The 15,166-nt window shown below is 35.4% G+C and overlaps 1 protein-coding gene across 1 annotated transcript; it reads right to left on the bottom strand.

The window, feature by feature from the left end:
- Positions 1–5,740: 5,740 nt before the first annotated feature.
- LOC132545825 (uncharacterized) lies at positions 5,741–14,896 on the bottom strand. The gene is made up of 4 exons (XM_060209491.1): positions 14,809–14,896; positions 8,464–8,540; positions 6,749–6,962; positions 5,741–6,330 (listed from the first exon to the last, which is right to left on the bottom strand). Exons 1-4 carry the CDS (start codon positions 14,894–14,896, stop codon positions 5,741–5,743), a joined length of 969 nt encoding a protein of 322 aa, XP_060065474.1.
- Between the last annotated feature and the right edge of the window lie 270 nt (positions 14,897–15,166).

The raw sequence follows: 15,166 nt of genomic DNA, 5'->3' as shown, positions 1-15,166 counted from the left end.
AGCTCCAACAGCTGGCGTTATGTGATCTAATTTGATGTAAGATTCTTTCCTCAGGCCAAGTATTGAATTAGCGTTCGTTACAATATCAATACTGCAGGGCTATGTTGGCTATCTATGAAATGTCCAAACCTACTATCAGATGGTGTGAAGTTTTTTTGACACTTGTTAAGCTAAGGGAAAACTGATAAATTGAGTTCGTTTAGCATGCAAGAAAAATAAGAAAGCATGAGAAAGACTTTCGCTGGTACTAGGAAAGCCTCAAGCTGACCAGGCAATGTCTTATATTCGAGTTGATGTATCCTAGCCCACGAAACGCCCATGTTATATTTCATAAATCTGGTGATACCACATTTGCATGATGTCCTAGAAGACAGTGGACATATCCATGTAACTATCCTTTTCTCCATTTTCTCATCTGAGAATGAATATGTAATGAAGGTCATCAGTATATTAGCTTCTTGTTTTACAATCATGTGTTTATCAAAGTTACATTGCTTTTTATTCGCTAATTTTATCACTTTTATATATAGAACAAAGGTTTGTTTGCGATTACATAAATGCGGACATATCATTAGGATTACCTCCCTTTACACAATATTTTGCAGGAAAGATGAATCGTTTTACATGCATATTACATTGCTGTGTCTGCTGTATTGCTGTTATTATTCAGAAGGTGAGCTTATTTGCATATTGTCCGATATCAAATGTTACAAATACCTAACTGTTCAATAAATATAAATAAATATTTGTTATTGTGCAGACTTGAAAACAACAACAACAACAAATTCCGACGTGTCAACATGATTTTGAAATCAATCTCAAAGTTAATGAAACTAGTGCAAAATATGAACAAAAGGACGATTCCCGAAAGAAATGGGACGTAGCTTTATTAGATATGGGTACTCATCACTATGTCCTAGAAAAATAACAGCATGCAGAACAAAAGTTTCGAATGCTTGTAAACGCTTGTAATCCATTAGATTGCTTGTTACCAACGTCTTTGAAAGGACAATGTTGACGAAATGCCGCCTTTTGTAAATAATTCTATGGGCAAACCAATATCTATATCTGAATATTTACACTTGCGTGCAGTCTATGGATAAAAGAAATTCAACAAAACGTTTGTTTTTATCGATATCATGCTTTAAAAACAAGTTTTAAAATGTGGCAACAACCAATTTTAAAGCAATACCTTAAACCATTTACAAAAAAGTAAACAAAACGACGAAAGTTATTTATTTGCACTTTGAAATAGTTTGCTATTGCAGCGCCACCTGCTAACTCAACGTAAAACTCGTGTCAAAGAAGATAAGTGTCCCAGAGGGGTAAGCAAAGTGAAAGTTATTAATGTGCAAAAACCTGAATGCCTTGAAATGGTTTGTGCATCAAACGGGTTTTATTGATATCAATTAAATGATGTTATCGACATCAGCTTTCACTTAAAAGTCTTCGTCAGATGAATAGACTATTTTCTCCAGGTAGGATGAACGTAACTGAATACTGATGAGTTATTTCCCCTTTTCGATATGGTTGGAATATACTGTGGTATATCTTTATATTGAGGTATTTAAATGAAAATAACGCATATATGTATATATATATATATATCATGTTTAAGTATATGAGAACTGAGATGAAATACAATTCACATTAAAAGAACAAAATTGCAGGTATTTATCACAAAAAGGTTGCATTTGCGCCTAACAACCACTGATTCATTAAGGATTCGAAGTTCATTTCAAGGTAGGCTGGCATGTAACTATGGACAAATGCTAAAGGATAGCTTTACACTTCTTTTAACCATTAAGAGTGAATTATCGTTGCTCAGACTATTGATACAGGTCTAGTCATTGCAACATGACAAACAAGTATCTGTGACCGTAATTTTAGGCAGTATTGAACTGGTCATTATGAGAGTGTAGTCTTATTTATATGAGATTAAGAAACATATTTCATATTGATTTAGTTTCGGAAAGAAAACAGGTGACAAAAAGTTACCAAGTCCTTCTTTTTCGTATTTCCCTGTTCTCAGAAGATTTTCGAGATATTTTTTCGGGAATCCTAACTTAACGTCGTAATACGAAATATTTGCATGAACAGGATTTTTCAGGTGTGTCAGTTAGCGGAAACCCGGATTTAATTATAGCAATTCATACATCACGTTAACCTCCATTAACCTTATTCAATTTATATGTGATAATATTGAATTGAGGCTATCGCCGACCTGTCCCTTCTTCATACATGATACTAAATAAATTGGATCTATCACATAATTCTTCCATTAAAACCATTTAGTTTGTAAACATCAATGACAATCCATGTCCTTATCTGTAGGTGGCTTACCTGTGTACAGTCGTACATGCTTTAACAGATAGTTTTATTCAAATAAGAATGCTGTACAATTTTCTGATAAATAATATCACGTTACAAAGTCTATCCCAAAGGTTATCTTAAACTTATTTTGTGGGTAGATATCTTAATATATCAATGTTGAATTTGTTCTGTCCTTACTGAAATCAGAACCATTTGGTATTCGTGAAAGATTGTACAAAAGACACACGAATGAATACCATAGTTTAACAATGTAGACTTAGATACAGCAGAGCTAAACAATGAATTTAACTGCATCATACAGCTGTTTCATCTTTCCAGGACTCTTCGACGATGCTAATGGACTAAATTGTGAAGCCGAAGAGGCGTCTGAGGAAAATCCAAAGTGATCTTAAGAAAAGTTAGAATCTACATGAGGTAGTGCAACAACCCTATAATCAAAATCAATTTCGTAATTTCCATATTTCAATTAATCATAGAATAGTGCCAGGTACATGTGTATATTCTGAACCGTTCCACTATTCGAATGAATTAAAACATGTCAAGCAGGTTACGGCTAACTCTGTGGACTTAAAGTCTAAAGCATTGTCTACCACCAAAACAATAACTTGAATAGTCCATCGTCATTTGTACTTGTCTCGCTGTCAATAAGTAACGGAAGATAGCAGTATAATTTTGGAAAGTAGCTGGAAACACGACCTAGATTCTAATCACAGCTTATTATGTCATTACTTTGTCCCCAGTTTAACAAATACTGTTGCCGTCAATTACCTGACTACATCCTGTTTATATATTGTATACCATGTTTTTATTCTCGTTGTAATTAGCATTATTTATTGATCTTCCAGTTTATATGCTCAGAAAATGCTGTCACTGCATCCGTTATTCAATTCTATCCTTCATATTCGTGTGTAGATCGGAGTCATTTATGCGCTTATGTAAATATAATTATGTTACATCTGTTCATCGTCCGTTAATTTGAACGTGATTATAATTTAGAACACACGTACTTTCTATTACGTACAATTTCATGACACATTCATGATGTTATAATTATTTTATATTCCATAACACTGACGTTTCCATTACAGGAATGCTTCAGGTAAAATAAACAAGAGCGTTCCCTGGTGTAAGATTGCTTCATGCAGTATGTTATTCAAATTTCCGTTGCTGAAGTAAATGGTAATATGCTTACATGATTTGTACATTTCACTAATGAGGTACCATCTTTTGTTATGTTGTCCAAAGTGATAAACAAAATAACGAAAATAAAAAACCGAGACCAACATCAATTTAATTGTATTTAATACACAATATTGTTAAAGACAATTTCACATTTCAATAAACAGTCACAACCTTGTAGACACAAATTTACACAAACACACATGACAATAAATAATAAAATGACGTCAGCCACCATGCTTTCTATGACTGGAATATTAACAGAGTGAGTTACAAATAAATTGTAATGGAGAGTAAACTGGTAAGATAATTTGTTTATATTAAAAAAAAAAAAAAAAAAAAAACACCGGCATTACCATCATCAATAGCATTAACCTTGTGACGGGCGTCATAAAAACCGATATTCCTGATAATGTTATGACGGCGAAGAGACTTACATATTTCGTCACTTAAAACAAATTTAAAATATCATTAAAGAATTCTCATGTTCAGGCTTATATATATATATATATATAAACCCAAGACAAGGGTACTGGACATAGATGAGACCAATGATGAGAAAGAAGCATTTTTATTTCAAATATCCTCAACAGTCACCCTGACATAAAACGTCTCTATCAACAGCGCACATTAAAAAGTCATAAAACTCGACCTACATATTCTATCTTCAATCGCCAGCAGCATAACATCATGAAGTGTTTAAACTGATACCAGACTCAGTGTTATTACGGTCCGTTTCACACAATAACAATCGACTAACGTACCTATAGCAAATGAACAGGTACACATTTTGAAAGACTGTCCTCTATGATGAAAAAAGAGGGCAAAAACCACCAACTTAATGTTTTATAGTTTCAAAGATTGAGATGACAAATACCAAAACGAAATGAAACAATGAGAAAATTCTCAATTGCGTAATACTCATAATCATATCAGTGAAACACTTCGACATATTTACTGAACACGTAATTGCATTGTTTTGATTTGATTATCAATCATAACATATATATATAATACAGTAGATGTTTACTGTTTGACACTCATACCATATGTATTATAATCTCGACAAAGCTTCCATTCAAATTATATACCATCCATATACAATCCAATTCTGGTAACCAATATTGATAAATAAATAAATCAAACCTGATGCCTTAATATTGCAAACACCAGCTGCTAAAGAAAGACAAAAGATAATTCATTGTAAATCTGTATAAAGTAATGATATATTATGACTAAAATCAGGATTTCAACGACTCAGATAAATGAAAACAAATGTTGGTTGAAAGAAACATGACTATTTAAAAAAGTGTCTCTTTCATAATGGAGATTCTGAAATTTATCACTTGGAGTGAGGGTAGAGAAATTGATGAATCCTATGATGAATAAATAGATAAAAAAATATTTAAGATATAAGAGGGAACATTGATATTGATTGTCTGGAAAGGAAATTTTAAGGCAATTGCACTAAACCCTACTCGAAACTCACCATGCATACCTGTCCTTTCGTTTGCCCCTGATCCTCAGAGAAATATTGTTGAAATAAACTCCCCTGTATACAAAAATACAAGTTCTCAACGCTATAATATGATATAAACCGGATTTCCTGATCATTAAAGGATTACAAATATAAATATATTCTACAAATTGGAACGCTATTTGAACGCCCTTTTCTATAAACGTAGTATGTAAAATAAGGATAGATATCGAGAGTTTCATTAAGGTTTTGTCGTTGTTATATTAACCGGATTCATCGTTGTTATATAAACCGGATATTGGCACAACATTTTATTATGATTCACTCGTGTGGTGATAGAATCAGAGTCAATAATATTCTCTTGATTTATAAAACTGATTACGAAATATATAGGCTCTGTGCTTCGAAAAATTACTGTAAGGTTGTATACATGAAAATGATGTTTCGTGAAAGACGGTTTCAGAAACAATACTTTAAGTACATGAGATAATGGGTTTTGTTGACAACTCATTGCAAAAACCGCTCATTGCGTCACAGGTGACGCTGATAAGATGTATTACAAATTAGTACAACCTGTATTGTGCCAGTTGCTGTCACCTCCAATTGCAATAATCTCGTTGTAAAGATTGGTTAACTTACTCTCCTATGACCATAGTGTGGCGCTGTTTCGTCATGAAACATTCCTTAAAGTTCAAGCACCTTACGACCTCTTTAAAGCATAGTCTAGTTTTTTTTCGAACGTTAAGGTCGTTACGTTGCTGGGGTAACTTGGTCTTTTTGGACATCTGAATATTTTGGCGGAATTGGGCCCACAATGACCATGGCGTCATTGTATGCAGGCGGAGGGGTTCTCTGATCTCCACTGTTTAATAAAATAATGTCCTCCATTGACAAATGCATGCCGGGAAATCGTCGCAGGTTAGGCACGTGACTTCCGGTGTCTGTTGGATAGACTGTTCCCGTCGATATTTGATAAACACCGGTCTGTTGGGCATCTTCGTGAGAGAATCCTTCGTTTACGTGAGACAAGTCTATTGTAGAAGAATTAGATGTTTCGCTTTGTAGCAAAGCATCCCTGCCGGTTCCGGCTGGGAAATTTTGTCCGTTACTAAATATTGATTCATATGAAGGAGGTGCTGTAAAATTGGCCGAGTCAACAGGTTGAGATCCCATGTTGTTGAAATGATCACGTGCTAATTGGCCTCTTGCACGGAGCGCCCTCTTAACTCGAATCTGGCGTATGCACTGCAGTACGACAACACAAAGAAGGGGGATCAGTACAGAAAGACCCGCAGCTAGTGCCACCAGTCCATAATCTGCTGATCTTTGTTTTTCTTCATCTGTAACCAAACAAATAGTCTTGTTTTCAATATATTAATACTGCATTGATCATTCTGTGTATAAATAAACACATCCATTTCATATCTATATAACTGACAAATTACCCTTAGCGTGTTTCAAAAGTTCCCTACAGTGTGTTTTAGTTTAAGAAAAATGTCAAAAACTCAAAGTGAAAAAAAATATACCGACATTTCAGAAGAGTTTTAATTCGGATTAGGGGGAGCAAGAACTTTGAAATAACAAAGAAACAAACTACACAAAGACAGAAAATAATCAAGAAGAACTACATCACTTGTGCCGAAAGGGTAAACGCCTTTCACTTCAAAAACGACTTCCGTAATCTAAAGGAGTCAGGTTTACAAATTATGCAAAACATTTACTAAAACATATTGTGATAGTTAATGTTTAAACATTTACCTGTATATGGGCAGAAAAATCGAACCTCGTAATCATGGCAATTCATATTGTTTTCGCGGTAGTTGTAGCAGACTAAGCCATTCCTTGTACAGGGTACAGACAGATGATCAGGAGCGACTTTATTTGCATTATGTTCTGTAAATGTCATTTCGGAACCAACTTCTCGGCATTCGGCCATTTCCGGCTTTTCGCTACCACATACAGTGTAGCCATGCTATACAAAAGGAACAATATTGTATACATTAATCAATATTTATGACAGATATACAAGAAAGCAACATTTATCCATGATATACAATACGTGATATAAATGGTGTAAACAAAGCAATAATGTGTTTCTTGCAAACAAGCAAGCTGTTTTATAAAGATCACAAGTTAACAGATTTTTTTGTCTTCTAAGTTAACACGCACACTTACACGAAAGGAAATTATTAAGATTTTCTACTTTTTTTTAATATGGACTATTTCGTTTTGGGACAAACTGTTTATAAAAACATTGCGTGTCTGATTAACTCGTCAGAACAAAGAGAAATAGTCTCCTTTCCCTTTGTATTATACATCTCTGTAAAAACAAATGGACGACTTGATACATGTGTGATTATACTAAAAAAACAGTTACACTGAGCTCGTCTTTATCTAGTACTATTATAAATATACTACCTGGATATTATGAATATACAATACATTTATACGTCTTAAGTAGTTGCGAAAATCGATATATATATTATGTACAGTCAGAGGCGTATGTATGCTTGTATGCTTAAACATACACTCGAATTCCATTGAGATATATTTGCCCTACTTCTTTCAACCTTACTGCGCCCCTAAACCCCCTTAACCGGGGCTTCGCCCTTGGATCCTCTCTTGAAAGCATACACTCTTAAAAATGTTTTGCTACGCCACTGACAGTTATACGTGGAAAAGGACTAGTCTCTGGTAGATATGCATTTAACTGGATAGTCGAAGTTCGAAAGGACTCTGACACGTTGTCGTGCAAGGGGGCAGTCCTCGAACATTCTGTAAATATGTTTATGGTCCACTAACGCCTAATGTAAACAAATATGGAGCGGATATCAACAATATAGTAGAGGTCAGGGATATATTATGAATCATCGACCTAAATGTATGATAAAATTTCACATCCACTAAAAAATAGTTTGACAAAGAGAAAGGTGTCATTGCATTCACTAATCTCAGAGGAAAGTAAGCGTTACACTGTATTTTATATAAGTTATGATTCAATGACGTAATAGACAAATTTCTTTTAATTAACTTGGTCGTTTGTTAGAATATATTAATAATTTGATATATTCTATAGCCTTTAGGTGAGTTATATATCAATATAATGGACGAGTGTGAAATATATACAACAGGACTGTAAGATTTTCTCAAATCACATTACTCATATTCATTAGAAAATAAGCAAACTCACTTCAATAATTTGTCCTATAAGACAAACGAATTGTGACCTAGAAACAAGATGTAGTAGAACAGCCATTCATGTCACTCTTTTTTTACTTAAGACAGAACTATTGAACGTGTGTGACCTACTTAGTTTATGACTTAGGATTGAAATTCAATTTGGATTCTAACAACATTTTGTCTTCGTTTTTTATTTTCGTCATATCTTAATGTTTACTAAGCAGTTGTGTCTGGTATAGATCTGTTTTTTGTAATATGTTCCTGAGATACACAATGTCGTTAAGATAACTCACATTACGTATGGTGGCCCAGCTCTGGTCGTCTCCAACTTCATCAGGAAATCGATTATACCAAATAGTCCATGCGCCACCTAGAAAGAATTTGAAGAATTTATAACTATAACTCTTGTTGTATCAGGATAAAACAGAATGCTGTTTTAAAGATTGACTCTTATCAAGATCCATCATTTGTATATAGAATCGTAGATAAACTATATGGCTATTCTATAATCGTCAAAGTTGAAAACAAAACATATTTTATACACAATTACATGCAGTCACTTAGTATACCCGTAAAATCGCACGGTAACAGACACACACACATAAATACAAACACACAGAGCGAGAGAGAGAGGGGGGAGAGAGGGAGGGAGAGAGAGGGGGGAGAGGGAGAGAGAGAGAGAGAGAGAGAGAGAGAGAGAGAGAGAGAGAGAGAGAGAGAGGGAGGCAGGGAGGGAGAGAGAGAGAGAGACTATAACGTTATTGATGTCAATCCTACTTGCAAGCTATTTAAAAAAGGTAAATATTTGTACTGTACATTAATATTTATTTCATTCTAGGTCACAATGGTAATTCAGTGTTTCCTCTACGCTATTATCTTTGTTAGTTTTTAGGTATGTGTATAATTCATTTTTTAAAACCTATGTTTTATTCTTGTTTTGTGTTTTGATTTTGTTCTGTCTTGCTATTAGTTGATTTTTGTGGAAGTTTTTCTATTTTACTTCTAACTCCACGAGATCCGCTCAAATGCCATTTATTTTGTCATTTAGTATCGCTGTCTCAAAAGCCAACCCGTGATCAAAAGAGTTACATTGCATGCTATTTGTTCTGATCGGGTGTTGGAGAAACATATATAAAATTTTCTCAATAAAAAATGTTTTAGAAAAAAACATAGATAAAAGGGAAAGGTCCATGTTTCTATATATCATTTGGCACATTACGTTTTTTGTGAGTGTTGAATTGTGAATGTACATTTCACTTAAATATCTAAAATAATCACTTTGTATTTTATGTTATAGGCTTTTCTGGGTAAATGGTTGATCAAAGCAAAAGGGGTTTGAGAGTATATCTGGGGATAAGAGAGAAATAAGTATATTCGATGTGGTGTTACAAACATTTGTACATTTCTACAGATGAACAATATTGTGAATGAAAAAGACAACTTGTCAGTTAAAGTTTGGATAAAGAGTGTATGACTTTTGAGTCTATGGTAACTTTGATATCGTAGAGAAATAATCACGGAATCGATTTAATTGAGTATTGTCATTGGTGAATTCCTATTAAAGAGTTAATTAAAATTCAAAAGAGATCACATAAATCACATTTTGCTATACCTGTGAATGTTTGTGGAGTAATAAGATTAGACGCATTCGTGTTGTTCAATGTACGAGTCTAAATTCCTATACCCTATAATGTCTCCTAATGGTGTGTATAATGCGCTGTATGACGTCTGGAAAAGTAATTGGTTTTGTATTCCGTGATTGGTAGAGCAGCCATAATTATATCACATAGCTGCGTCAACAAGATCCATATATATTCTTTATAACCGCTCATCGACGTAAATTGGGGTACATGTTACCTTTGATAATAAAAGACGGCATTTCTGTAAGTCACGTGTATACAGAATATCCTTCCACGTTTTGAATCTAGGTTACGAACACAACTAGTGTTAAAAAGTATTCGTTTCACCTTGGCTATAAACGAAACGTGACCAATGGTTCATAATATGTAATTTTTACGGGTACTTGGAATAACATGTGATCAATATACCTATATGGTAACGCCTAGATCTAAAAATAGCATTTCAGTATAAATATGTTTTGCGATCATGTGTACTGAAAGCCTGCAGATGATCGACAAAGAGAAAAATGTCCCACGTGACCAAGATATAGAACACCTGTCGTATTCTCAGTGAATTTTGTTCGAGTACTGCTGATTCAGTACTTATTGTAGCAGTCATATTTATAAAACATCCACGTGTATGCCTGAAACCATTGTACCAGCAACATTTATAAAACATCCACATGTATGCCTGATATCTTTGTACCAGCAACATTTATAAAACATCCAAGTGCATGCCTGATATCTTTGTACCAGCAACATTTATAAAACATCCACGTGTATGCCTGATGTTTTTGTACCAGTAACATTTATAAAACATCATCGTACATGCCTGATGATTTTGTACAGCAACATTTAGAAAACATCCAAGTGCATGCCTGATGATTTTGTACAGCAACATTGATAAAACATTCACGTACATGCCTGATGATTTCGTACAGCAACATTGATAAAACATTCACGTGTAACACTGATATCTTTGTATTAAATACTGTCAGAAGTGGGATAACAGACACTAGCATTAAATACAACCAGGACAGATCCACGTACATAACACAATCAGGGGAAGGTGTGAACAGGTACACGTACTTAACACAATCAGGGGAAGATGTGGACAGGTCCACGTACATAACACAATCAGGGAAAGATGTGGACAGGTACACGTACTTAACACAATCAGGGGAAGATGTATACAGGTACACGTAATTAACACAATCAGGGGAAGGTGTGGACAGGTACATGTACTTAACACAATCAGGGGAAGATGTGGACAGGTACACGTACTTAACACAATCAGGGGAAGATGTGGACAGATACACGTACTTAACACAATCAGGGGGAAGATGGGGACAGGTACACGTACTTAACACAATCAGGGGAAGATGTGGACAGGTACACATACTTAACATAATCAGGGGAAGATGTGGACAGATACACGTACTTAACACAATCAGGGGAATGTGTTGACAGATACACGTACTTAACACAATCAGGGGAAGATGTGGACAGATACACGTACTTAACACAATCAAGGGAAGATGTGGACAGATACACGTGCTTAACACAATCAGGGGAAGATGTGGACAGCGCCACGTACATAACACAATCAGGGGAAGATGTGGACAGCTCCACGTACATAACACAATCAGGGGAAGATGTGGACAGATACACGTACTTAACACAATCAGGGGAAGATGTGGACACATACACGTACTTAACATAATCAGGGGAAGATGTGGACAGATACACGTACTAAACACAATCAGGGGAAGATGTGGACAGATACACGTACATAACACAATCAGGGGAAGATGTGGACAGGTACACGTACTTAACACAATCAGGGGAAGATGTGGACAGGTACACGTAATTAACACAATCAGGGGAAGATGTGGACACAATCAGGGGAAGATGTGGACAGATACACGTACTTAACACAAACAGGGGAAGATGTGGACAGATACACGTACTTAATACAATCAGGGTCATGTGTGGACAGGTACACGTACTTAACACAATCAGGGGAAGATGTGGACACATACACGTACTTAACATAATCAGGGGAAGATGTGGTCAGATACACGTACTAAACACAATCAGGGGAAGATGTGGACAGGTACACGTACTTAACACAATCAGGGGAAGGTGTGGACAGGTACACGTACTTAACACAATCAGGGGAAGATGTGGACAGGTACACGTACATAACACAATCAGGGGAAGATGTGGACAGGTACACGTACTTAACACAATCAGGGGAAGATGTGGACAGATACACGTACTTAACACAAACAGGGGAAGATGTGGACAGATACACGTACTTAACACAATCAGGGGAAGATGTGGACAGATCCACGTACATAACACAATCAGGGGAAGGTGTGAACAGGTACACGTACTTAACACAATCAGGGGAAGATGTGGACAGGTACACGTACTTAACACAATCAGGGGAAGATGTGGACAGATACACGTACTTAACACAATCGGGGGAAGATGTGGACAGATACACGTACTTAACACAATCAGGGGAAGATGTGGACAGGTACACATACTTAACATAATCAGGGGAAGATGTGGACAGATACACGTACTTAACACAATCAGGGGAATGTGTTGACAGATACACGTACTTAACACAATCACGGGAAGATGTGGACAGGTACACGTACTTAACACAATCAAGGGAATGTGTGGACAGGTACACGTACTAAACACAATCAGGGGAAGATGTGGACAGGTACACGTACTAAACACAATCAGGGGAAGATGTGGACAGGTACACGTACTTAACACAATCAGGGGAAGATGTGGACAGATACACGTACTTAACATAATCAGGGGAAGGTGTGGACAGATACACGTACTTAACACAATCAGGGGAATGTGTTGACAGATACACGTACTAAATAATGAAAGGGAATTGAGAAATGTGTATTGCCTACATCACTTGAATACCACAGGAAATAATTCAGGAACGTTCGAAGAGACCACTGTCTTTCTTCAGTACATACCTTGTGCTTATCTATGCGAACAGCAACGAGGTCAGTCGATCGATCTGAAACCATGATTCAATGGAAAGATACGATCTGAACTAAAACACTGTGCTGGGGATAGGTGTACCTAACAGAAGGACGACTTTGGTTAAGTGAGAGACTGGTTTATATTATTCAATACGTAGTGGTCTGACCAACATAGCCTACACGAGAGGACACGGGCAATGACACACCTTTTCGTATATTTAACAGCTTGTTTTCGATAAATGTTAGAACTAAGGACTAATTGGGTCATATTATTGACGTTATCTTGGTGACAGCAGTGACGAAGTAGTGTTACCTATGTTTTGCATTTAATTAACAACAAACCAACATCCAGATGGTGTCAGTTAAGGTAAACAGTGATGTAAAGCTGGCTTTAATAATAAATGTATATTCTTATCGTGTAGATCATTATCACAATACAATACAATACAATACAATACAATACAACACAATACAATACAATACAATACAATACAATACAATACAATACAATACGGAATAAAATTATACAGTACAGTGAGTGAATGGCACAATACTCTAAAGAGTACAACACAGTGCACATCACAATACAGTTTTTTACAGTACAATACAGTGAGTGTACAGTACAATACAGTGTACAGCTCCATACAAAGTGCAACGCACTGTGTAGTAAAATAACTGTACGGGACAATACACTGTTCATTTTAATACATTGTACAGCTTCATACAATGTACAGTTTCGTATACTCTACTCCACACTCCGTTTTACTCTAGTTTCGTATATTCTACTACCCACTCCGTTTTATTCAAATATCGTATATTCTGCTACCCACTCCGTTTTATTCCAGTTTCGTATATTCTACTACCCACTCCGTTTTATTCAAATATCGTATATTCTGCTACCCATTCCGTTTTATTCCAATATCGTATATTCTGCTACCCACTCCGTTTTATTCCAATATCGTATATTCTGCTACCCACTCCGTTTTATTCCAGTATCGTATATTCTACTACCCACTCCGTTTTATTCCAGTATCGTATATTATATTACCCACTTTTCAAAATCAAAATAGTATTTTACTCTATGATATCTCAATTCTCTTTTCCCTGTATTGGACCTCAGCGTTTTAATTTCTATTTCGGTTCTTATTCCATGCTATTTTATAATTATGTTTAATAATCATCTACATAATTCCCTAGAAACTTGCATTCAATTTTATCTCACTGACCTGAAATATAGCTCATTTTGTCTTTTGAATCTTAACACTGTACAACATCACCTTTTTGCAATCTAATGTACTAAGTGATTTGACTCTGTTTACTATATATATTAGATGTATATAAGATGATATCACAGAAATGATTCAATATAGGGTAGAGTGTGGTCACGATTTTTGTCACGATGTACACACTGTGACATGATTGCTCATGCATATCAAGCAAAATTGATTTACTAAAACTTTGCTGGTTCATTACATCATATTATAGTATAATACGATATTGATTATTTTATATTTTCAAAGTGATATCAACACGATATTTGACTCCATATTCGGTCTGCATTGTAACGTTATGACATTACGTGCGATATCGTGACGTAATTTCCGGATCTCCTCAAGACATCATAATAGATTATGAACAGGTATGTTCAAACGCAAAGATAAGACAAAGACATATTGAACGAATTAAACCAGAACCATGTGTCAATTGCCTGATTTATACTAGTATCTTAATAAATTTATTAAACTGGTACTATTTAAACTGAGTTTTTTTTTATTCTTATCAAGTCTATGTAAATGTAAGCGAATCAGGGAAAATATACATTATAATGTACTTTATATAGAGTATAAAGATTACGGGTATACAAATATAACGGTGTTACTAATATCCAACATGTGTTTCTGAACAAAGAGCGTCAAGACAACCAGCTGTAACAATGGACGTTCGTGGTGCTTACTGAAGCAAAAGTACAAAAAAATCGATATTATCATCAACTTACCTGCTCCATTTACGAAAACACAGATATTAGTCCATACAAGAATGTATAACGGAAAACGAAAAACACGTTGTGTTCCAAACCTGGCCATGTTGATACTGAGTACTGACGTAAAGGTGTATTTACCTGTGTGACTGTGTATGTGTATTTACCTGATAACGTCACGGAAGTCTCAGGTAATTATAATACTTGGCCTCTCCCCCGTTCTGTCATTGGACGATATAATTAGTCTGGCATTATGCCAGAGCTCGGGCCTTATGATATTGCTGATGGTTTCTCGTATTTAACAACAAATGTTTAAGATGATCACCGGAAATGTATTTTTTTGTGTGTTTCTGTTTTCTTGTTCTAGCCCTATTTT

Source organism: Ylistrum balloti, unplaced genomic scaffold, assembly GCF_031769215.1.
Source record: "Ylistrum balloti isolate Yb309-2 unplaced genomic scaffold, AGI_CSIRO_Ybal_v1 Utg369858, whole genome shotgun sequence".
In the NCBI taxonomy this organism is placed as follows: domain Eukaryota; kingdom Metazoa; phylum Mollusca; class Bivalvia; order Pectinida; family Pectinidae; genus Ylistrum; species Ylistrum balloti.
This window is presented reverse-complemented; position numbering and strand designations above follow the sequence as displayed.